The following is a 26,447-nucleotide window of genomic DNA, read 5'->3' on the forward strand; positions in this document are numbered from 1 at the left end:
GAACTAAAACGTCTTCCCTTTCCTCAACGCTCTGTTTGGGAGGGGCAGCTGGTGGCACTGTAGACTGTGGTGAAGAGTGCCTATGTACCTCTGTGGTGCCACTTAGGGATCTGGGGTAAAATGTTCTATAAGCTGTCCATGGGTCCCAGAATGCACACTGAAATGGGAAGGGCATAGGTGGGGGCTTCCAGGGGTAAGCATACCACCCGTAAAATTCAGACTTTGGCAGAGGCTAAGGGCGTTCCTGATGTGCGTACTGAACACTGCCTTGCATAAGTGAAGAGTGTTGGGAGGAGAAAACTTCCCATCTTCTTCATCTTCATCCTCCTCGCTAGAGAAAGGAGGAGCGGCTGCAATTGGTAGAATGAGTGGTAGCAAAAGTACCGAAGAAGTATTGGTACTGAGGAGAGATGATTCCGGTACTGGGGCAATTGTCAGGTCCTTCGGAGCATGAAACTCTTGAGGCTGTGGTACCGATGAAGGTACCTGTGTGAAAGGTGGTACAGAGAATAGTGGGAGTACCAGGGGACCTTGTGGTACCAGTAGGAAAGGAGCTGACAGCAAGCATGCTGAGGATGGCATGGCAATCTGCGGTGCAGTGTCTGAGCTATTGAACATAGGGCCAGCAGGTGGCGCTATTGCCTTTTGTACTGAAAAATTGCTTGGTACTGAGCGCTTTGTCTGTGCTGACGTTGCCAAGGTGGAGGAGGTGGTCTTCTGTCTGCCCTCCTTCTTAGAGCCTGCCTTCTACGGCTCTCATGGTACTGGAAATCCCTGCCGACTCAAAGGTACTAAGCCGTGGCATGTTCGGTACCGATGTGGTGGATGGAGTTGGGGAACGTTTCCCTCTTTGATGCGGTCTTGGTAGGGGGAGTGTTAGCTCTCCTCTTTCCACGTCCTTTAGGAGATAGGTCCCTTCTTTTCAGGACGGAAGAGGGGGGGTCTGTCAGAAGCTGCCTGCGGTGACAGGGAGGCAGGAGAAGTTTGCGAGCCCGGGTCTGAGGCAGGACGGAGAGACTTCTCCATTAGGATTTCAGTTTAAGATCCCTCACTTTCCTTGTCCGGGTCTTAAGATTGTGGCAATGGGTGCATTTCTGGGGCACATAAGTTTCCCCCAGGCACCAGACACACTGCAAGTGTTCATCAGAAAGTGGAATTGCCTTGTGACAAGAGAGGCAGCGTTTAAAGCCAGGCGACCCTGGCATTCTGAGGAAAAATAATGTCCCTTAAGAGGATGAAAGGAAATTAAAAAAAAAAAAATTTTAACAGGGAGAAAAAGAAATAAAGGGTTCTTAACCAACTAACTTAACTACACTAAGCTACTTGACTAATCTAATTCAATTACATCTGAGGTAAAAGCGAGAGAGCGCACTGCTGGAGCTCCGACTTGGACCAAGGGCGGCTGAGAAGGAACTGGTGGGTGAAAGGGCTGCACAGCACTAGTTAATTGCCACTACAGGCGCGAGACGGCGAGAGTGGATCTGTGTCCCAGCCAGGTACTGCTATTGAAATTCTCTGACTAGAGGCGCAGGGAGCACAATCACCTAAAGTGGAGCTCTCACAGGGACTCCACTCAAAGAAGAACAGGTAGTTCTATATTTTGATGACACTCCTAAACTAGCATTAGTATATGTTTAGACAATTGGGAAGTCTGGAATGGACCCCCAAAAATTCATCCAGTCCAGATCTGTAAGATTTTAGAATTTACAACTAGTTTTAAATTCTAATATCTCTAGATCAATGTTGTCAAGGCTCTTATGTTGAAACAACCTTTGCTAGTTGTTTTTTGTTTTGTTTTGCAAACTTTGGAGCCCTATGATAAATTCTTATTAATCTTGATCAAAATGGTTTTCTTCCCTCCTCTCAGTTTTCAGTCTTGTTGATGCTACTGTAGGGGCTTAGGCTCTACTGGATTTTTCAGTACTGGACAGACAGATGGTAAAAGGCTTAAACAATAATTTTTGTTCAGTCAACTTGCAAAGTGGGTGGAGATCAAACTTTTAGGGTCACATTCCAGAGATATCGTTATTTTGCCTTTGAGGTGCACCAAATGAGATATATTAAATGATAATAGGATCGTCTCCTATTATTATTTAATAGATCTCATTTGGTGCACCTCAAAGGCAAAATAATTATATACACTCTCCAGATTTAATTTTTGTAATCCGGTAAAAGTCAGCCCTAGCAGAACTGGTTAGCTCTTTCCTGGAAATTCCCCTCCATGAAGTTTAAACACTATAGTTAATAACAGTAGTATAGTTGGAGTGCTAGCAACAGCTACAGTAACTCCTCGCTTAACATTGTAGTTATGTTCCTGAAAAATGTGACTTTAAGCAAATGATGTTAAGCAAATCCAATTTCCCCATAAGAATTAATGTAAGGGGGGGGGTTAGGTTCCAGGGAAATTGTTTTTATCAGACAAAAAACTATATATTATATAGATATACACACAATATACGTTTTAAACAAACAATTTAATACTGTACACAGCAATGATGATTGTTAAGCTTGGTTGAGGTGGTGAAGTCAGAGAGTGGGATATTTCCCAGGGAATGCCTTGCTGCTAAATGATGAACTAGCACTCAGCTGAGCCCTCAAGGGTTAACACATTGTTGTTAATGTAGCCTCTCATCAAGGCAGCACGAACATGAGGGAGGGGAGACAGCACAGCAGACAGAGACAGACACACACCGTGTGTGTGTGTGTGTGTGTGTGTGTGTGTGTGTGTGTGTGTGTGTGTGTGAGAGAGAGAGAGAGAGAGAGAGAGAGAGAGATGCACACTGCCCCTTTAAGTAAGCTGACCCACTCTTAAGTGCATTGTCTTTTTAAGTGGATCAGGAAGTTGAGACAGCAGCTGCTGCCCCAACCTCTCTCTGTCCGTGTCTCACCCCCCCCCCCGCTCTATATGGAGAGAGGGTAAAGCAGGGTGCAGGAGCAGGGTGGAGGGGGACACCCTGACATTAGCCCCCCTTCTTCCCCTGCGCAGCAAGCAGGAGTCTCTGGGAGGAGCTCCAAGGCAGAGGGCAGGAGCAGCACATGGCAGTGGGGGGAGGGACAGCTGAACTGCCGATTGATAGCCTGCTGGGCGGCTGCAGCACAAGGAACTTAGGAGAGCGGGGAGCTGATGAGGGGCTGCCGGTCCACTCTGGTTACAAGCCCCCACCAGCTACCTGCAACGGGCTGCTCTTCCTGCAAGCAGTGGACAAAGCAAGTGGCTGCCAAACGACATTAGAAGGGAGCATTGCACAACTTTAAACGAGCATGTTCCCTAATTGATCAGCAATGTAACAACGAAACGACGTTAACTGGGACGACTTTAAGTGAGGAGTTACTGTACAGGCAAAGATGCTTAAGTATTTCCATTCAAAGCCCCTTTTTTGAGTTGCTCATAAAAGTTTCCAGTACTTTCATCTATCAGGCTGCAATTTTATAGGCCCTGGTGTCTACCCAATGATTTTGTTTGCCCCCCCACCCCCCCTTTTTTTTTTTTTTTTTTTTTTTTGTTTAGTTTGTGTAAAAACTCTGTTGGTCATTTTTGAGTACAAGGAGAGTAAGGGAATTTCCCCATTATAAATAAAACTCTCTCAGCTTTCTACTTAATTTATTTTTGGCTCTAGTGTAGAAATGACTGAGGCAGAAATAGAAATATGGCAAGGAATTGGCATGCTTTCATAAGGTGCCTTTGAGTTAAAGCAGGTTTGGATTTAGCAAAGTTATGAACTTTTGAAGAAAAAATGTCACATTGTGACACACATATTCCTTCACAGTCTTTCTTCAGGAAGCTAATGTAAGGATGACAGACATGTTTTAGATTAAACAGAAAAAAATAAATAGAATCAGACTATTTTTACCTCAATAGGCTGAGGATCATTAAGGTGGGCACTGAGGTCCATCAGAAGCTGGGGCATCCAAGTTGGTACATCATAAGGGCTTGACAAAATACATGCACTAAGTCCAAGCACACCAGCATGGCGCTTAACCAAGTCTGCAATGAAAAGACCGTAATATACATGTGGCAGGATACAAATCTCTCAAAGTATGTTTCCATAACACAGCCAGACTTGAAACTTCACTTTCAGTAATTCCAGCTATTTTTAACTTATGAAAAGTACTAAAATAAATACACATTAAATGTAAATTGTCATGAGCAGTAAAGTGCAACTAACATCCATACTAGGGGAATTCTTAATTTCCACCTCTTCTATCCATTACAGGCTCTTGTGAAGAATCAAAAAGGAGAGGTTATTTACCAGTTCAAGGGCTGCCTCTGCATATCTACACTCAGTGGACTAAAAAATGTCTACATCAGTTTTCTGTAACTTTCTGGTAAACTGTTCCTATTGGGGCTCATGTAAATACAGTCTAATGCCACTGAAAGTTCTAGGGAGGGCAAGCTCTAACTTAGTTCCTTTCTCCGGTGCCTCACAGGTGAAGGTGGATGAGGAGTGTGACTGCTAAGACAACCCTCAAAGAACTACACTCACTGGTAAAATAACCACTTCCTCTTTGACAAGTCTCTGAATACATGTACTTTCATGGAGACTGGTAAGCAGTACACCCTAGGTATAAGAATAAACCACAAAAACCTATTAATCTAGCCATATAACCCTGCTCTGTAGTAGTATATTGTTATTTAACATTTGTACTGTATCAGCACTCAAAATACCTAATTGGGATTGGGACCCCATTGTGTTAGGAGCAATACAAACATACAGGAAAAAAGTCAAATGTATAAACAAAAATATTTTGTCATGATGGTTTATAAACATTTAAGTATTATAAATATTTGCATACACATCAGATCTGTTTCTTTATGTATATTGCTTGAAGATTCCTCCTTAACTGCAGGGCCTATTCTAGCCATCTGAGTTGTCTAAGGATGATGTAAATAAAGTAACTGAACCAGTTTTTTAATTTACAGTTTGCTTCTCTGAGGCAGTGTCTTTACCTGCAGAAGGAATGGTATCCACCACTGTGCCAAGGTCTCGCTTTCTCTTTTTTGGTAGTCTTGTCTTGCAGAGCTGTTCAAAGTGAGCCTGCACAGGGCTATCCATAGTGAGGAAGTTGCACTGTAGCAGACCACTCAGTGTGGTAGCAGCCATTTCTCTCACCTAGGAGCAGAAACATCAGCTACATCAATTACTACAGCAAACATTCATGGCTGACTTTTATTACTGCTCTTTGGACTTATCAGTTAGATTACATTGCTATACCGAGCTTGAGAAAGGTCTTTCAAGTTTTTATCACCTCATCTTAGTAGACCATTAAATACAATTAGTATATTAAAATGTCACATATAAAGCAATAAACAATATTCATTTACAATTTTAAAACTGTCTTTACACAGGTAGACAAAATTAGTGATCCACGTCTGTGTCAAACTTGTGTTGTAAGCTAAAACAGCAACTGATTTTGAATTTTGAAAAATAGTCATGTGTGATAAATATATAATCCAGAACAATTTATAATAATGCTACTGTGATTTTATAGAAAATATATAAATAATACAACTATTATAGAGATACCTGCTTTCTCCATTAATGAAATCGGTACACTAAGGTCAGTTTACATAGGGGAAACTATACCTTTATGCAAAGTGTTTCATTTCTTTCCTTGCTACATATGAAACCTTTATAATCCCAGCATAGGATGAACATCTTGGAGGTATGCAAGTTTAAGAATTTTTATATTCATGATATCCATTATCCTAGTTGAATCTTGGGAAATTTACCAGGCCCCCCCTGTATTAAGACTGAATTACCACAATACTCTTCATAATGCTGTAACTCTTGCTGATATTTATAAGCAACGTTGGGTTATTAGGCAATAATATCATGTCAGTAGTGTGCAGTCACTGACTCAGTTCTGTAGCCTTCCAGTATTCATTTTACTGCCTTGAGCCTTGGTCAATCCATCAGTAAACTGGCTTGTAAAAATAGATACGATAGAGACATGCACCGCTCTTTTGTAACTAAGTTACCAAAAGTACAAGCCAAATCAATTTCAACTAATTATCCACAAATTCACAATGCTACAATCTTTTTTATAATTTCACCGGGTTTAATTATATTTGAAGACAATTAAATTACTGTTTGCTTACAAAAACAGCTACGCCTACTCAGTGTTACTACATCACTCCTAACAGGCTATTAAAATCAGTGAAATACACACACAAAATTAATAAATTGTAGAAACACAGGTTCTGCCTTGTCATCTCAAATTTGGTCCTGTCGTAATAGGCCCATTGCTATTAAAAACCAAGGTGTATGGGCTGACCATAAGAACATTTTAACATTTAAAAATTTGAAAGCCCAATTAGCTTATTAAAATGTTGGCAGCAGTTGCCTCATTTACTGATAAGTACATACTGTTACACTTACACTAAACAGAACGCACATCTATCTAGAGTACAAACACCTACCAACGCTCTGAATCCAATGTAGCAGATTATAATAAATTATATCCTTGAACATAATGTTCTGAACCTCCACAAAGCAATAAAGTATAGCAGCAAGTGCTGTAATAATTAAACATAGTAAGTTAACAATAGGCTCTTGAGACTTCCTTCTATTTACATTTCCACAGCATATTATTCAAATGTGATCCTTGTTATTAGTAGTGTAAAGTATGAAGTGAAATCGTCTGCCAGTACTGTTTATCAGCAATTTATAAGCCTTTTAAGTACTAAGCTATTAAATGAAACATGAAGTGCTAATGCAAGTCCCAGAATAGGTGGAAGCCTGGCTGTAAAGTGAGCAGGCTCACTAGTTAACTAATCATTTACATCACTGTTCACTGTATTAGAATCCATTTTCAATATTGTCAGATCAATCTTACTAATGGTAATATTTTGCTGCAAGAAACACCTAGAAACAAAGTCCTTAAAAATTACATTAATAAGGTATAATTTTATACATATATACTGCAATACCCATTAACATCTCACATAGTTAAGGATTTATAAGCCATCAGGCCTATATGATGATCTAAAAGCTACAGAGTAGAAACATATTCAGTGGAATACTTTCCCATGCATCAGGATTTTTTAACTACACTTTTTTGTAGACGAGTCAAACTGTAGCAGTTGGCTTTCTTGTTCTAAAAGTAAGTAATAAGTGTTTAATGACATACTGAAAATTATAACAAAAAATTCAGACCACAATGAAAAGTTTTAGTGAAGTACTCTCAATGCTCTATTTGCTGTAAGAAGCTAGGACACTCAAGTTTCTTAAAAGGGAAATTGTAACAAAGATTTTAAGCCATACATTTCACTATATACTTTTACAGTATATAAAGTACAAAAAAAGAAGCAAAGTATGAAGCTGCCATTTTGACAGTTTCCTAAAGCAGATCAGGACTGAGAAAATTTAAGTCCCATTAAAAACACTATAAATTAGATTCAATGTTGTCTTAGAATAAATTATGTACTTTTTATGTGTTTTGGTTCATTTAACAGCTGTTTTAACACTGACTCCATGAACAACTAACGAAACATCTTAACCCTTTAAGGGACCATTTACCCAGACTAGATGTTTCAATTTCACAGATTTTAATACCAGAATGGATAAGTTATAAACAAACTAGGCAGCTGCCTAGGGCAGCATATTCTGCCTAGGGAAACCAGGGCCAACCTGATTGGAACTGCAACACCGCATGTCAGGTTACAATGCCATTAACTCAAATTTGGCCTAGCTGTCCCTCCGTCACGATGGAGGTGCGGCTGGGCTCACTGCACGCCCCCTTACCCCAGTTGAGAACTTCTGTTCTGAGACTAGGAGGGGGATGGCAGACTGAACTTTTGCCTAGGCCGGCAGACTGTCTTGAGCAGTCTTTAAAAATGGACCATGATACTGATCTAGTTTGATCTCCTACATAACACAGGCAGTAGAACTCCAAACGCTAATTCATATATCAAGCCTAATTACCTGTGATTGAACTAAAATCAGTTGAAAATTACAATCAAGAACTTCAAGGGATAGATAACCTACCACATCCCTTGATAAAAAGAACAGGAGTACTTGTGGCACCTTAGAGACTAACAAATTTATTAGAGCATAAGCTTTCGTGGGCGACAGCCCACTTCTTCGGATGCATACGAAAGCTTATGCTCTAATAAATTTGTTAGTCTCTAAGGTGCCACAAGTATTCCTGTTCTTTTTGCGGATAGACTAACACGGCTGCTATTCTGAATCCCTTGATAAGATGTTCCAATGGTTCATTGCCCTCACTGAAAAATCTGTGCTGAACTTCGTTTTTTTTTTAAGCTAACTTCAGCTTTCTAGTCAATAGATTTTTTTTTTAAAAATACCTTTGTCTACTAGATTAAAGAATCCAGATATTTTCTCCTTGTGGGTACTTTGAAACCATGATCAAGTCATGTTTAAGCTTCTCTTCAATAAACTATAGACTGAAGTCCTTTAGCTTCTCATTGTAAGATGTATTTTCCAGACCTCAGATAATTCTTGTAGCTCTTCCCTGAATCCTTTTCAACTTTTCCCAACATCCTTTTTAAGTGTGGACACCAGAAGTGGATATAGTATTTCAGTAGTGGTCTCATCAACGCTACAGGCAATATCACCTCCCTACTTTTACTCTATATTTCTCCAAGGATCCTTCCAAGGATCCTGAGCCATGGTATTACACTAGAGTTTATGCTCCTTTGGTCATCTACCATGATACCTAAAAAAAATATGGTGGATGAGGTAATATCTTTTATTCGACCAACTTCTGTTGGTGGAAGGGACAAGCTTTCAAGTTTCACAGAGAGACCATCTCGGTCCTTGTCTGCACTACAGAGTTTTGTCGACGCAAGTTAAGCCAACAATCAAAATGGGAATTATTAAATTGCTTGTGCATGTTTACACTATGCTCCTTCTGTCAGCAGAGTGCATCCACACTTGGTACTGCAGCATCGACAAGGAGAGCAGTGCACGGTCCTACTTGACACCTTCTGCAGCTAGGAGTTGTGGGACAGCGGAGTGGTTCGTCCCATGATGCAGTTCTTTCTGTCCCAGCATTCACGGGCTTCCGACTGCATTTTGCGGCATTTTTCAATGGCCTGTTTATTGTGCACCCACCATCTTTGTGTGAAAGGATGATCCCGCGCCACTCTCTACTGTTGTGGTCACTGTTATGAATACACTGCAGATAGTCATGCAGTATATCATAAGCACCCAATCTGAACAGGAATCAGAGTTGCCTGACCTGCTGTGTGTCATGGAAAGAACCACCATCAGATTACTTCTGGCATTCATGGAGCAGCTGAACACAGTGGACTGTGGAATGCGCCTTTGGCAGACTAAAAAATACACTCGTGCTGACTTTATGCCAGGTTATACCAAAACGAGGAAAACATTCCCATGGTCATAGCAGCGTGCTGATGGTCCATAATATTTGTGAGGCTAAGGGTGAAAAGTTTCCCCCAGAATGGAGCAGACAGATACCAGCGCTATTAGAGGGGCACAACTGGGGGCTATTCGAATCAGAGAGGTTTTGAGGCGGTATTTTGATAATGAGCTCTAGTTATGTAAGTCTTTCTATACAGCACTCTGCCATGCTTTGTTAACTTGCTGACTTGCATGAAAATTGTGATAATTCCTGACTGGGATTTGTAGTCAGCAAATGATCACCACTATGTATCATTAACAACAGCAACCACCACATGTAGGAGACAAATAAAGATTGGTTATCTTTCAGAGAGTTTGTTTTTATTAAATACCAATTAACAACACACATGAAAGGCTTGGTGGGAAGGCTGATAACAATGAAGGGCAGTATAGACTTTCGTAGCTGTGTGTAAGTCCAGCTATCATTTTGGAAGCTGACCGATGGGGGTGGCGTGAATGGGGTACTGAGATGTTCCGGGAAGTTGCAAGGGAGGAGTTTGGGGAAGGCATGGAAAGCAGTTCTGTATCAGCTGAGGTGGGAGGGAAGCATGCATGTGTTCTGCCTGGAGAGTGATTAGGGACTTCAACATCTCTGTTTGCTCCTTCATCGCTTTTATCATCCGCTCCTGGTCCTTTACAATGCACTCCTCACTCTTCTTTCTGTCCTGCCTTTCCATTTTAAATTTTTCCTTCCGGGTCTCTCTCCACTCCCTGCGTTCTCTTTTTATGGCTTCTGAGGATTGAAGCACCCCTTGGATCATGTCCTCTCTGCTCCGCCTTGGTCACTTCCTTATCTGGCAGAGGCGCTCTGCCGATTTGTGAATATCACATCTGTGTATTGTTTCTTGTGCTTCTACAGAAGTATGATTGTTAGTTCACACACAGCAAAGAATCATTATTGTAAAATACACCTCTCTTAACATATCAATCACTTTCTCACTGTCCCTGGGTGGAGAAGAGGTCCTGGCTCACCATGGTACTAGACAACCCTGTCAACTGTCCCATCTTGTCATCCAATTCGACCCCCTTGTCCACCACTTTGTCCTTAGGGTTGAGTCTGCTGTCCGCTGTCTCCAGTCCCCCCCGCCCCCCCACAGTATCCCCAGGTCTCTTGGCAATGAAGGTGGGGTCGCTGCTGAGGTGACACCCAGCTCCTTATAGAAGTGGCAGGCCTTCGGTGCAGCACCAGAGCGATGGTTTGCCTCCCTTGCCTTCTGGTACACCTGCCTCAGCTACTTTATCTTCACACAGCACCGATGTGTGTCCCGTTCGTAGCTCTTATCCAACAAGCCACGAGAAATCTGCCCATAGGTATCAAAGTTCCTATGACTGGAGCGGAGCTGGGACTGCACAGCCTCCTCTCGCCACAGTGCCAGCAAATCCAGCAATTCAGGTGTGCTCCAAGCGGGAGAGCATTTGCTTCATGGAGCTGTCCACACTAAGCAAACAGGAAGTGGAATTTCAAAAATTCCCTGGCCTTTAAAGGGGAAGGGGCGGATGCCTATGTACCTGGGTGTAGGGCAGCAGAGTTCGAACTCCTAATGAGAATGGTCAGGTTAGGCATTGTGGGATATCTTCTGGAGGTCATTTACAGCAACATAAACAAGTGGGGTATCTACACTGGCACTTTGTTGATGTAACTTTGTCGCAAAAAGTTCTACGCCTCTTGTCAAGGTGGTTTTATTTTTTGGGCAAAACAAGAGAGCTTTGTCAGCAGAAGTAGCACTGTAGTGTGCATACCTCCACTGCTTTGACGACAAAACCTGACTTTTGTCAACAGAACTGTGTAGTATAGACAAAGCCTAGGACATGGGTTTTATGGCCCATTACAACAACTTGTAACACACCCTGCTGCCTATGTACCCGCCATTGTCCTGCACTGCAGAGGTGTTAATTGCCCATTTCATTTTAAGTGGTCATCTACAAAGTGCTTATGCTAAGTCTGTCCCACCTTGCATTTAGCTTGGACATGCTAGATTCCTTTTCCAGACCTGAGGAAGAGCTCTATGAAGCCTGAAAGTTTGTCCCTTCAAGCAACAGAAGTTGGTCCAAAAAAAGATATTACCTCATCCACCTTGTCTCTCTCATGTGCTGGGACCAACACAGCTACAACAAAACTGCAAACATGAGGGCTGGGCTGAGAACTGTGGAAGTGATTCCTGAGGAACCCATCAGAAATACTAGACATTTAAAAAGTCCATTAAGAGAGAGGCAAAAGAAGTGGCGGGGAAAACCAAAAATTTTAGCATTTTTACTTAAAATAACCTGAAAATCCACTTCAGAACTAAGAACTTGTCTGTCACGTTTCAGCCCAGAACAGAGAGACAAGGTATACAGACTATTAGAAATGAGGTTCTATACTGAAATCACCTTCTCATTAAACATAACACGATGAAAGCAATGCTATGGTAATTACTGAAACATACTGGAACTTGCCAATTCTTATAATGAAAAAGCAAGATTACTGCTACAGTAAAGTAAGGTTTCCATGGTAACAACATGATTGCAAGAGATTATTACACAAAATAGCTTTTGCTGATTTCTATCTCGCAGTTCAAGGACATATGTTTTATCTAATTATTTGCAAATCTATTTAACTATTAAAAGTGAACAGCAATTTTTGTAAATTATGTAAACGTGGGATTATGTGATGAATGCTTTGATTAGTAAGGATAACAAGTTATATAGGCTCACAGCTCTTGTTTTACTGTAATACTATAACATGTAGTGACATCGAAGAAACCTGCTGGAGAATGGAGCCAGTGCACTGGGAGCAGAGGGTTAAAGTGCTGTTCTTTAAATATAAGGTGCAATCTCACACAATTTGAAATATTAATTCTATATTTATGTTTTAAAAATTACTTGCAATTCACCTTTCACAGCTTAGATTTTCATAATAGTGAGACTTTTGACCCCCATTTTAAACAGATTTTACACAAGAGCATCCTCTTGCCCTTCCAGGAAGAGAAACATGTTACATGAAAATGAACTTTTAGTTAGGCATTATGGATAATTTGTCCTTTGCAAATAAGAGACAGAACGAAGTGGTATTTGGGGACCAGAGGTGAAAGGGCTCAGTTCTGGCTGAAACATTAACATTTCTCACTATGATTCTGCATTGTAAATTATATATTACACATCACCCATGTGATTTCATAGAACGCTTTTTAATATAACCAATACATTATTGGTATAATGTTAATTTAAAAAGCTTTACTGAGAAGAAGAATTTCACAAATTAGAAGCCCTGCTGATAAACACTTGTGGTTCCCATGAACACTCTTTGTAATGCACCTCACATTCATGCCCACTAGTGCTCTCAAGAGCACACATACATGAAAATCACCATTTGAGTTTGACTTTCTTTGATTTGTGCATCCTGAGCATTAGTAGTTTCCTAGAAGCCAAATTGCTCAACATTTCTAACATACAGAATACTGCTTTGATGGTCAGAATACTGATGGCCTATCTGTTCTCCAATGAGATGCTATGTTTTCTCAAATCAACATCTGGCTTTTAAGCTGGATGATTTAAGTTACTTAGGAACTTGAAAAAAAACTGTTACTAACTTTCTGTAACTGTTGTTCAAGATGTGTTGCTCATGTCCATTCCAATGTAGGTGTCTACTTGCTCCAAACACCGCTGCCGGAAAGTTTTCCCCTCAGCGGTATCGGTTGGGTTGGCTCTGGTGCCCCCTGGAGTCACACCTCATAGCGGTGGTATATAGGGTCCCACCGACCTGCTGCCCCCTCAGTTCCTTCTTGCCAGCTAACTCCAACAAAAGGATGGGGGGGGGAGGGGAGGTTTGGAATGGACATTGAGCAACACATCTCGAAGAACAGTAGTTACAGAAGGCTAATAACCGTTTTTTCTAGAGTGCTTGCTCATGTCCATTCCAATGTAGGTGACTCCCAAGCAGCTGCACCAGTGGAACGTTTGGAGTTCATCGGCACACTGACTGTAACACTGCTTGGCCGAAACCCACATTGTCTTTAGCTTACAGGGTGATGGCATAGTGGGATGCAAAAGTGTGGACTGACGACTATGTCGCTGCCCTACAAATGTCCTGAATCAGAACTTGGGCCATGAACGCAGCCGATGATGCTTGAGGCTCTTGTAGAAAGGGCTGTCAGTGGAAGAGCTGGGACCTTTGCTAGGTTGTAGCATGTGCGGATACAGGAAGTGATCTACCATGAGATTCTGTGTGCTGAGACTGGCCGGCCTTTCACTCTGCAATGGCTATAAAGAGCTGAGTGGATTTCCAAAAGGGTTTAGTCCTTTCTATGTAAAACGCTAGTGCATGCCTAACATCCAGCGCATGGAGTGTCTGTTCCTCCCTGTTAGCATGTGGCTTCTTATAACGAATAGGATAGGAAGATATCCTGGTTACTATGGAATTGTTAGACCACCTTTGGCAGGAAGACCACATGGGGCCACAGCTGCATCTTGTCCTTGAAAAAGACTGTGTATAGTGGTTCTGAAGTAAGGGCTTGGATCTTGAGACCCTTCTGGCTGAAGTAATGGTGGCCAGGGAGGACACCTTCCAGAACAGATAGAGCAGAGAGCACATTGCCAGCAGTTCAAATGTAGTAGAACCCCTGACCCCCTTTTTGCTCCAGTGGAACCTCTTCCACTGCTCCCACCCTTAGAAGCGACTGCACCTTATGGGCCAGAAGTGGCTTGTGAGAAGGTCCTTGAAGAGGGACGGGAAGGGAGAGTGGGAAGGAGGTGAACAATTGACTTGAAGGGTATATCCCAGTTCTATCGTGCGTAGCACCCAGAGATTTGAGGTAATGCGGGCTCACGCCGGATAGGATTACAGGCGTGCTTCTAACCGGTCCACAAATATAGGAGAAATCAGATCCACATATTGTCCTGGTACATCCCATCAAAAGTCCTGCTTAGACCCTGCAGATTGTCTCGGGAGGGCGCAGGGGAGGGGGGCGCGGGAGGAGGAAGAGGGAGGCAGGCACCGGGACAGACTAGGACTGGGACAGAGGACTTCTCTTATAGCCTCTACTCCACCTCCTGCTATAGTCTTGTCTCTGCTGTGGTTGGTAGAAGGGGGCTGTCGATTGAGGCTTAGAGTGCTTCCTGGCAGGAGCCGATATATGCAACCCCAGGGATTTCAGGGTGGCTCCGGAGTCTTTCAGACTATGCAACTTCAAGTCCGTTTGCTCAGAAAAGAGCAACTTGCCTTCAAACGGAAGGTCCTGCACAGTCTGCTGCACCTCACAGGGCAACCCCAAGGACTGAAGCCATGAGCTTCTTCTCATGATCACAGCTGAAGCCATGGATTGGGCTGAAGAGTCTGCCACATCCAAAGCTGCCTGAAGGTGACTTCCTTGCCACCGATTTCCCCTCTAAATCTAGGGCTGAGAACTCGCCTCATGACTCCTGAGGCATAAGCGCCTTGAATTTCGCTATTGCACTCCAGGAGTTGAAATCATATTGGCTCAGGAAGGCTTGCTGAGCTGGAGGCCGCCAGCTGAGTACACCTTCCTGCCAAAAAGGTCTAGTTTTTTGGCATCTTTGGCCTTGGGAGTCGGCCCTTGCTGCTCACGCTCATTTACCACCGAAACAACCAACAAGCCCGGTGGGGCATGTGTGTACAGAAATTCATACCCTTTGGGAGGGACAAAGTACTTTCTCTCCGTCCTCTTTGCAGTAGGTTGGAGGAATGCAGGAATCTGCCATAAGGCCTTGATGGGGTCCAAAATGGTATCGTTCCAAGGCAGAGACACCCGCGATGACCCTGAAGCTGCTAAGATGTCTACCAGGGCATGGAAAGAGTCAGAGATCTGCTACACCGGGCTACGCTCCTGAGGAGCTCCTGGTATACCCTGTAGTGGTCCTGGGAAGGCGCCATACTTGTCCCCGCCACCAACTCATTGGGGGAGGAGGAGGAGGATGCCTGTATCGGTAGGGGCCTTGTTCCTTGCCCTCTGCAGTGGCTGGGTCCTGTGGTGCTGGGTTTTGCAGTTCGGTACCAGGCTTGGCACCAATGCTTGGTCTTGCTCCAAGGTAGGTGGTGCGGGAGCTCTTTACTCTGATACAACAGAGTAGGACCTCTGGGACTGTGGACCCTGGACTGGTTGAAAAGTCCAGAGATTCCAGAATGGCCACTATAGTGGCATCTACCACTGCACTGGTGGCCAGGATGTTGGCGGGATACTCTGACTCATCTCAGCCATTGGGTATTGCCGATTGGAGTGGTGTCTGCTCCTGCGGGAGAACGATGCCGGGAGGGAGGTGACTGATGCCGTGATATCATGGCTAGCTTGCCCTTTGATGGCACCTGGGGTCTCGGTGTTGCAGCGGCCCTCGTCTCTGGTGCTGCTAGTGTTAGCTCCCAAATGGTGGGAGATTGTGGTACTGGGACTGACATTAACTCCCTCACTGTCTCAAAAGCCTCCGGTGTGGATGGTAGCACCAGGGCTGTCGAACTCCGATAACTCACTCTTGGCGGAGAGTCCAAAGGTGCTGGATTCAATGGTGCCCTTCCCGGGCTGGAGTCAACAGTACCTCACGCACTGTTGGTGTCTCCGAATGGCCGGGCATGAGTCGCACTCTGTTAGCATCAATATGCCCTGCAGACCTTGAGGTTGGGGAATGCTCCCAGGCCAGTTTCTCTCTGATTCTTACTTGGCATTGGGATGGAGAGCAGTGTAGAGAGTTCTGTGCCAGAGTTGTCTTCCTTGGCACTGGAGAGGAGTGTCAATGCTAGGAGTCTCAGCCCATAGTGGAATAGCACTGTATCTCCCTTAGAGACGACAGGGCACTTCATACTGAAGTGAAAGTATTCAATGTTCGGTCAACATGACTCAGCTCCGAAGGGGGACCAAGCGCTGCCTCTATAAGGAGGAACTTGATTCTAGCGTCCCTGTCCTTCTTCATTCTGGGTCTGAAGCTCTTGCAAATCCTACAACTCTCCTGAACATGAACCTCCCTTAGACACTTGAGGCAGCTGGAATGCAAGTCACTAACCAGCATCGGCTTATGGCAAGACACACAAGCTTGAACCACGGGGACCGAGGCATACCCGGTGCCGGGGAAGGGCTAACCCCGCTAAGCAGGGTCCGCTACTAACTAACTGAAACTCAAGATAAAGAACTATTTATATATAATCAACAAAGTCGACTGTGAGAGGTACTTGCAGGAAAAACGCAAGGACAAGCAGCAGTTCCAGCGACTGTCACGGGCAGTAAGAAGGAACTGAGGGTGTGGCCAGGCCCTATATACCAGCGATATGAGGGCGCGACTCCAGGAGGCACCAGAGCTGACAAAACGGATACCACTGAGAGAAAAAACTTTCCAGCAGCGGTGCTCGGGGTGAGCATACACCTAACTGGAATGGTCATGAGCAAGCACTTGAAGAAAGAAAATTAATTTTGAGTCTGAAAATTCAGTCCTTTGACCAGATTTGACTCAGGCCTGGTCTACAATACAAACTTAGGTCAACATAAGCTGTGTTAAGTCGATCTAATAATTTATGTCTACACTACCCAGTCCCTTTCGCCGGGGCCCATAAAATCAACTTCTGTGCTCCACCTCTGTGAGAGGTGTAGTGCTTGATTCGACATCCACACGTCGACATGGAGATAGCGTAGACACTGCGTTGTGTAATTTGAATGAATTGGCTTCCAGGAGTTAAAGCCCCAGGAACTTTTGAATTTTCATTTCCTGTTTGATCAGCATGGAGACATCGTGTGGAGAGCTCCTGGAGACTCAAGGCTGCAAATGCACTTCAGCATGGAGTACACAGGGGGTGGTGGATCTTATTGCTGTGTGGGAAGAAGAGTCTGTGCAGGCAGAGCTCTGATCCAGCAGAAGAAACGCTGACATCTATGCCAAGATTGCGCGGAACATGGGGGAGAAGGGCTACACCAGGGAAACGCAGCAGTACTGCGTGAAAATAAAGGAGCTTCGACAAGCGTACCAGAAGACAAGAGAGACGAACACTCATTCTGGTTCTTCCCCACAGACATGCTGCTTTTATGAGGAGCTGCACGTGATTCTCAGCAGCGACCCCATCACTACCCCAAAACGCTCCATGGATACCTCCCAGGAGCCCCACGCGACCTCAAGCAACAACGAGGAGGACATTGTTGACAGGGAAGTGGAGGAGGAGGAGAATGTGAGGCAGGCAAGTGGAGGATCTATTCTCTCTGATGGCCAAGAATGTTTTTAACCCTGGAGTCCATTCCTTCACGGGACCAAATGGCAGAGCATAATACCAGGGAAGGCAACTCTGGTGACTACACTTTGCCAATCAAACTGTAGGGGTTACATATTATTATTTTTTATGTTTAATCTGAACAAAAAAGTAGGTGTAGTGGGTATCGGTGGCCACTCCAGCTATGCAGAGAGTGCTCTCTGACAAAGACTGTTTGTGTGCAGAGGGATGGCCCGGGAATCCTCCATGGAGATCTCTAGGAAGCTTTCATGGAGGTACTGTACTCTGCAATCCTTTGCAGGAGGTTTCTGGGAAAGGCTGCCTTATTTCATCCACCACAGTAGGACACTTTCCCACACCACTCCAGTATTAACTCTGTTGGCATCATTGCAGCACACAGCATTGCAGCATAAGGACCAGGTTTGTACCCAGATGATTGCAGCATCTGCTCCCTTGCTGCCTCCATTACCCTCAGGAAAGTGATATTGCATAGGGTCACCGAGGGGAGACAGGGGAAGTTTTCAATGCTAGCCCTTAAGTGCAAACAATTCAACAAGTAATTCACTATCCCTCCTCCCACCCCCTCGGTGAAATCTGGTTCACACAACAATGCTTTCCCAAATGTGCTGTGGTTGTGGTTGGAAGGGATCACCACGTATTGCAAGCAGCATTGGGGGAAAAACGTGTGTGTGTAGTGGTTTCCTGTTTGTCTCCCTTCCCCCCAGTGTCGCTTTTGTAAAAAACAAACTATTTGGGGAGCTCTACACTGGTGCCTGTCCTCAAGCACCATCCAGGTTGCTAAGGGAAAGGAGACTTTTCTCAAGTTTCACCCTGTGATCCCAAGGATGTGTCACAAAAGCAGCTGCACAAGACCTCTCGCCCATTCCTCATGGCCGTACTCACCATGGCTAGAGCAGCAAACCGACTCTTGCAAGAGCGTGTACTGAGGGGTATTTTTTTAATAAAAAAAATTAACCTTGCACCAGAAACAATGTATGCCTTGTCAATACTACCCTAGTGCTTTGCATTCCTTGCAGCTGAAACCTTGTCCATCGGCGCATCCTCCACACCGTGACAAAGACTTTCCCAGATTACAAGGCAGAAAAAGAAGACTTGGGCGGACATGTTCAATGAGTTAATGCACACCTCTGAGAGTGACAAGACGGAGCTCAGAGCATGGATGACTACACTGTCTGAGAACCTGGACATGGACAGGAAGGACAGGAGAGCATGCAGGGAACAAGAGTGTGCCACACAGAAAGAGATGCTGCAGATTAAGGAGGAGCAATCAGACATGTTGAGGTTCAAGAAAGGCAGATGCATGCTAGAGTCCCTATGCTGAACTTGCTGCCATCAGCGCCCAGGTCTACATCCTCCTCCCCAAACCGTCCTATGAGGCGGGAGGGGTGGGGAGTTCGGTATCCATGGCACTCAACACCAGGGGAAGATACAAGGATCAGAAGGCGCCCATTCCCACACCTTTGATTGTTATTGCAGTGCATCTGTAAGCAAGCTTTCCTTGTTTCTCCCCCCACAGTGTTATCAGCCCTTTTGCCCAGGTTATCTTACTTTTCTTAGCTGTCTCTCTGTGTTTGTGTGCATAATAAAACTTAACGGATTGACGAGAAAAAGCTCTTTCTTCATTCAAAACACGGTGGTTGGTGGGGGTGGAGTTTACAGGGGACAAAATGCAATGGATGGGACAGTCTGGTAAGAAACAACATAGATAAGTGTCACATTACTCTGGCTCATTGCTGAAACTGGTTTTCAAAGCCTCATGGAGACGCAAAGCCCCTCGATGTGCTCTTCTTATTGCCCTGGTGTCTGGCTGCTCAAAATTGGCTGCCAGGCAATCTGCATCAACCCCCGCCCCGGCAGAAACTTTTCTCACTTTGTTTCACAGATATTATGGAGCATGTAGCAGGCAGCAATAACAATGGGGAAATTGCTTTCACTGAGGTCTAACCTAGTAAGCAAACAACACCAGTGACCTTTAAATGTCCAAAGGCACATTTGATCACCATTCTGCACTTGTTCAGCCTATGATTGAATCGGTCCTTATCACTGTCCAGGCTGCCTGTGTACGGCTTCATAAACCATGGGAATAAGGAGTAGGCTGGATCTCCCAGGATCACGATTGGCATTTCAACATCACCAATGGTTATTTTGCAGTCTGGAAAGAAAGTCTCTGCTTGCAATTTTCTGAACAGATCTGTGTTCCTAAAGATAAGTGCGTCATGCACCTTTCCCGACTATCCCATGTTGAAGTCGGTGAAACAACCCGTGATCCACCAGCTCTTGTAACACCATTGAGAAGTCCCCCTTTCACCTTATGTACTCTTTGGGAAGGTGGTCTGGTGCCAACATAGGGATATGCATTCTGTCTATCACCCCACCGCAGTTAGGGAACCCCATCGTGGAAAAACGATCCACTACATCCTGCATGTTGCCCAGAGTCACTATCTTTCTTAGCAGAAGTCTGTTAATGGCCCTGCAAACTTGGATCACAACAGATCACACGGTAGATTTATCCACTCCAAATTGATGCCCCACTGACTGGTAGCAGTGGGGCATTGCAAGTTTCCACACAGCTATCGCCATTCGCTTCTCCACTGTCAGAGCAACTCATTTTAGTATTGCTGCGCTTCAGGGCTGACGAAAGCTCTTCACACAGATCCTGGAACGTGGCCTTACACAATCAAAAGTTCTGCAGCCACTGCTCGTCTTCCCATAGCTGCATAACAATGTGGCCCCACCAGTCAGTGCTTGTTTCCTGGGTCCAGAAGTGGCACTCAACCCTGTCAAGGTGTCGCGTGACTGTCACCAGCAACTGTGAATTGCTCTGCTCTATGTCTTTCAGCAGGGCTGGTTGCGTGGCATCACACTGCTCCGTGTGGCGGTTCCTATATCGGCTATGTAAATACTGCATGATAAGATGCAAGGTGTTTGTAATGCTCACAACCACAGTGTACAACTGAGCAGGGTCTATGCTTATCATGCTATGGCATCTGCGCAGGTAACTCAGGCTTGCGAAAAAGGCTTGGTTTGTTTGCCGCTGATTTCAGGGAGGGACGTAAGTGCATCATGGGAGGCTAATGCCATGTTCCCATAACCAACTGCGCCAATGTTTTGGTCTCATAAGGCATTGCAAGCCCAACCCAAAATTCCACTTAGCTATGTGCACTGTTGGATAGCTACCCACAGTGCAGTGCTCCGTGCGTTGATACAAACCCTGCTAGTGAGGATGCACTCCACCGACACAATGAGCGTAGTGCTGACACGCAAGATCAACTTGCTTAAATCAGAGGCTCGATGTCAACTTAACTTTGTAGTGTAGACATGGCCTCAGTCCGACTATACTTCTGGAAAATCCTAGTAACACTGATAATCTCTCAAAGACACAAAACTAAAAATTACTTCAATAGTGGTGATAAATGGAAGATATTTAAAGTGTATTTCTACTCTGAAAATAAACTTTATAAAAAGGCCATTGTGAAGTTATGTTTCTATATTTCAGTGCCTTCCATTTAAAAGTAAAAAAATGTTTTTTCTAACAGTCAGTCCTGCAGACTCAACCTAGAATCTGAGTCAGGCTTGGGTTTTTTGTTTTTGTTTTTTAAATTACTCATGCATCACATCAGTAATAACAGTTCTGCAAGACAAATTCTGCCCTCAGATGTGTGCAACTCCATTATCTTCAAATTATATCTGTACTACCCTACTGAAGACATTCAGAACTGAGGGCAGAATTTGGTTCTGCAATAGGAACTTACTTCTGATGTATGAGCCTACACAGAGTCCAGTTCACTTGCTCATAATACTGCAGAGCCAGGATTGCCAACTTAAGTCAAATGTAGTAAAAACTTACTTTTGTCACTATAATCAGCTGATGTGAATGAATATACACAGGTACATCAAGGAGTCCAGTGGCACCTTAAAGACTAACAGATTTATTTGGGCATAAGCTTTCGTAGGTAAAAAACCTCACTTCTTCAGATGCACGAAAGCTTATGCCCAAATAAATCTGTTAGTCTTTAAGGTGCTACCGGACTCCTTGTTGTTTTTGTGGATACAGACTAACACAGCTATCCCGATACTACACACAGGAACCACCTGCTGAGTAAGAAAGTGTTATTTTTACATACTCAGATTTTAGAGTAGAAATGCATTTTAAATGTGAAGGCTGAGTTTTCTACTCATACCCATGATGTCCTTAGTACTGTAATGATACTATCTCTGTTCCAATTGTATTTAAAACAGGACAGAAATCATTGTGAGGCTTGTGCCATTTTATTATTGCTAATGAAAAGCCTTCTGGAATATTTTGTTTTCCTGTTGAAAGTAGAATTTTATATAGAATATAATTCTATACAAGTTAGCATTTTTAATATATATTCAAGAAACTAAACAAATGCATTTTCTATTACTGCTAAATATGGAAAACTTTCTTTCTTTGTATGAAGTTACACAGTAAGAGGCAAGAAACTAGATATATAAAGATAAATATAAAAAAAATCAGTTCTGCTTCTTTTATTCACATTCAATGTCTTTCACTGAAAGTCAAAATACATGGGAATAGGTATAACTTCATTTTTACCTCAAGCTGTTCATCTTCTAAAAGTTTTATAACCAACCATCTTATGTCATTGACTGCTTCTTCATTGTTGAGGAAGATAAAGAGGTTATAAAATACCATAGTTTGGAGGTAGGTCAGTATTGTGTACTTAGCATGCCAAGAACTGCTTCTTGCTGTCTGTAAAGCAACAAAGGTTAAACAGTTAGAATTAAAAACAAGAGCATGTAGACAAGCCATTTGATTTATTCTAAATATTGTCATATACCATTACTTAAACCTTTTGTGCTACTGTAGCAAGTTACTCATAAAAGTTGTTTCCCTCCTTATAGTCAGCTTTGTTTTGTTTATGTTCTTTTAGGCTAAATTTCAAAAGCATCTAAATACTTAATATTTGTAGTACTGGATATATAACTGAGAAACTAAACAGATCACTCCTTCTGATTTGTTCATGACCTCAGATACCAGCCTTTTCTAAGTGGCCAAAAAGGTTAGTTATGCTCAACTTTGCATTGCAATTGTCTGTATAGTGGACTTTAACTATGAAAAAAATGCTTGTTACTGACAAAAGATGTAAACAATGGGTGAAAGTTGAACTAGTACCACCACTTTGACTGCATCCATTGCTGACACCCATTTTCAGCAATGGGTGATTTTTCTAGAGTAGATGAAGGTTAAAAGCTTCAAGGAAAAAATCTATTTGATCAATTTTTTTTACTTTGTGCATTTGATAGCACTTTGTATACAATCAGTTTCTCCATTTCTCTGTATAGTCTGTTTTCCTTTTCATTTGTGTGGGTCTTTCACAAAGTTATAAGTGGGATAGACATACATTTTAGCAGAAAAATACCATTGTAAAACCACAAAAAATAAGAGGGGGACCCAAGAGAACATGCTGCATTCTGAAACTACATTTCAACTTGTTTTTGAGGTAGAACAGATTTCCAGTTGATGACGTCTAAGGCTGCGAGTCTGCTACAGAGGTCCCCAGAGCCCTCCCCCAGCACCAGCAGTGCCCCCAAAGCCCCCCAAGATTAAGTCAGGGGTATACAGTACAAGTCATGGACACGTCACGGGGCCGTGAATTTTTGTTTATTACCCGTGACCGATCCATGACTTTTACTAAAAATACCCATGACTAAATCTTAGCCTCAACTATGTCCCTTTCAAAGTGACATTTTTATTTTAAGTCGACTTGTTACTAAACCCTTACTTATTTTTATCTCTTAAAATAAATTTTACACCCCATCCGGGTCAAATATTTGACAAATGAAAAAAATAAAACTGGGAACAGAGCTTTTCTGTGATAGTATTCTGTTAAAAACAAAATGTGAAACATTCATAACATTCATGTGTTTTCCCCCTACAGGATTTATACTCATAGGAACCTAAATGTAAATTTAATATTTTTCTGCTTCAGATAACTATACTTTCAAACACCGGGTATAATTTTTAGTGAACAAACAATCCTTTCTTTATAAAGAGTTCAATGCTTTATTAGTATGTATTTCTGCTTGGCAAAAACAAAAAAACAAACAAACAAACCTGGAAGCTGATAAAAAAGCCAATTTACATAATTAATTCTGTTCCAGATTATTGTTCCTGATGACCAAACACTAACACGGAATTTATTACAAAGCAAAAGCAGTCAGCAGTCTCATTAGTGCTGCCTTTTTGGCTGGTGTACAGCGAATTACTGTACTGCAATCAAGAGTTTAACTAAGTACTTAAACATTCATCATGATTTTGGTGATATGTATGCCACTTTAATATAGAAATGAACGAATAAAGTAGTTATACTGGCAACAGTATCACTATACAGACTCAAAGAATATAAGCAACAAATCATTTAAAAAACCGCAGAAGACCTTTGTACATGTAGCACTGTCAGGAAATAAGAAATACTTTGTTTCATAACTGTTAACTCAAGTTACCTTGTATGAATAACAAGCTCAACAGGTTTTAAAGTGATGTGCATTCATTTAAACAATATAGATCAGACTCACTTGTTTTAGCACCTGGAGTACCAAAGGCACTTGTTGAGGATATAGCAATCCCTGAGACATTAGTGATAAACACATCTTAGCATCTCTTTTGAGTTCATCATAGCTATTGTCATTTTCTACTGGTGCAATCTACAAACGAAGAAGAAAACAGGAAGAATTAAATATTTGTTGCTAAAAAAAAAAAAATCCTGAAAGAAAGAAAAAAGATTAAAACTTCTTTGCATGAAATTAATACGTTATCCAAGGGGGAAAATATTTGTTTTAATAACTCAGTAGTAAAGATTAAAACTGGGTCAGTCATCAAGGGTCCTATTCACTTGTGTGTGTGTCTAGGAAAGTTTAAAATTTCTATATTTTAACATGTACAATTTATCTACCTATAAATAATCAAGTGGTCTAAATTTGTTAAGTAAGGTAAATGAGTGTCTTTAAGGTGTTAGGCAAAAGTTTGAAAAAATGTTTTTAACATTCCAAGGAAGGATATAAAGTAGATGGCTGTTTAACAGAGAATTTTCCATACCCAACTAAGTTTCTCTTTCATATCCTCTAAGCCAGTCCCGACACTTGGGTATAATTCCGCCCCGCCAGTAGATAATCACACAAGAACTTTTTGTTCAGATCACCACTGGTATAAGAAGGGTTTGCTAGCCCACAGAGGTCAGCTGTTGCTGTCTCCAGCAGTAGAGAAGTCCTTTGCGGGTTGATAGAGGAAAGATGAGGAAAAATGGACCTGAGACTACAGAACTCTCTCAGTCTGGGTCATCCACAGTGTGTGGTTTTCCCTTTTAGGCTGTCTGCTGAGAGGTTCAACATGTCCTACTCTCACCTCTGGGAACTCAAACTCCTCAGATAGCAGGCTGTTTCCTTCAGAGGCTCTCTCCTTTTCCTTTGTACAAGGTTTGGAATGAAAATAATGGCTGAATTTGAAAACTGCTGGTTGCAGTACCATTGGCAAAACAACAGATGCACTAATAATTCATTTGATTGAGAAAAGATGACAATGTTTTAAAGGTTGTTCTTACATGTGGAGGATATCTTTCACTGAAGATCTCTGATACAGAAGAAGTTATTCACCTTACGCAGTAACGAAGATTCTTCGAGATGTGTGTCCTTATGGGTGCTCCACTGTAGGTGTGTCTGCGTCCCTGCATTGCTGATTGGAGAACTTTGGTTGCAGTATCCATTGGGTGTGCTGCGCCACAAGCTAGCCAGCATGTGGGGGGTAACTGTCCTCAGTTCCTTCTTTACCATGGAGTCATAACGAGAACTCCGAAGCAGAGGGAAGAAGGGCGGGTTGTGGAGCACCCATAGGGACACACATCTTCGAAGAACCATCATTACTGAACCAGGTGAGTAACTTCTTCAAGTAGTGTCCCTATGGGTGCTCCAGTGCAGGTGACTCCTGAGCAGTACCCCTTTTCGAGGGCTGGGACTTCAGAGTGGGGTCAGTTAGAGATGACAAGTACTGTGGAGCCAAACATAGCATCAGAGGCAGAATCCAAAGTGACTGCATAGTGTTCTGCAAGGTGTGGCCTGACATCCATGTCTCTGCTCTACAGATGTCTGAGACAGGGACATCCTTGAAAAAAGCAACAAATGAGGAGATCGATCTTGTGGAATATGTCCGGATCATGCGTGTGCAAGATTACGAATTTGGTAGCACTGTCTGATGCAATTCGAGACCCACTTACAGAGTCTTTTGGCTGATCCTGCTGAGCTCTTGGATCTTTCCATCACAGAGAGGAAAGGTCATGGGGATTTCCTGAAGGCTTTGTAGAATGCTAGAGCTCTCCTAACATCTAAGTTATGCAGTATAGCCTCCCTTATTGTCTTGGTGAGGCTTGCAGTAGATGATTGTAAGGTGGATTGACTGATTCATGTGAAAAGGGGAGGTTACCTTAGGGATGAATTTTGGATGTGGCCTGAGTTTAAGCTTGTCTGGAAAGAATACTGTGTAGGGGGGATGCGCCATCAAAGCTGCTATCTCCCTTACTCTTCTAACTGAGGTAACCGCTATCAGGAAGGCTGTTTTCACGGATAGGTACATTAGCGAACAGGTGGCTGTGACGGGTTTGATAACAGAAACCCCCTTGGGACTGTCACCTGATATGCTGAGACTACCTCTGAGCCCATTTTCTCTGCCAGTTTGGGCCTCCAGAACCCTGCCTGGCTGAGCTAGACACGCCAGTCTGCTCCAACACAGACCCAGGGTCTGAACCACACGCGCCAAAGGTGCAGACTTAATTGAAAACAGCTTAAGAAGTGCTCCTGTCTCCAGCACCCGGACCCCCAGCTCCCAATGGGAT

General features: G+C 43.1%; 1 protein-coding gene across 3 annotated transcripts in view; it reads right to left on the reverse strand.

Annotated features, from left to right (window-relative positions):
- Positions 1-26,447, reverse strand: part of PSME4 (proteasome activator subunit 4) — a 220,677-nt gene that overhangs the window by 6,772 nt on the left and 187,458 nt on the right. For all 3 annotated transcript variants that reach the window (XM_054022245.1, XM_054022244.1, XM_054022246.1), the window contains 4 exons: positions 24,142-24,270; positions 22,160-22,315; positions 4,949-5,111; positions 3,852-3,985 (listed from right to left, as the gene is read on the reverse strand). In XM_054022245.1, the coding sequence (XP_053878220.1) occupies positions 3,852-3,985; positions 4,949-5,111; positions 22,160-22,315; positions 24,142-24,270 (582 nt within the window). The remainder of the gene's footprint in view (positions 1-3,851; positions 3,986-4,948; positions 5,112-22,159; positions 22,316-24,141; positions 24,271-26,447) is intronic.

Source organism: Malaclemys terrapin, chromosome 3, assembly GCF_027887155.1.
Source record: "Malaclemys terrapin pileata isolate rMalTer1 chromosome 3, rMalTer1.hap1, whole genome shotgun sequence".
Lineage (NCBI taxonomy): Eukaryota > Metazoa > Chordata > Testudines > Emydidae > Malaclemys > Malaclemys terrapin.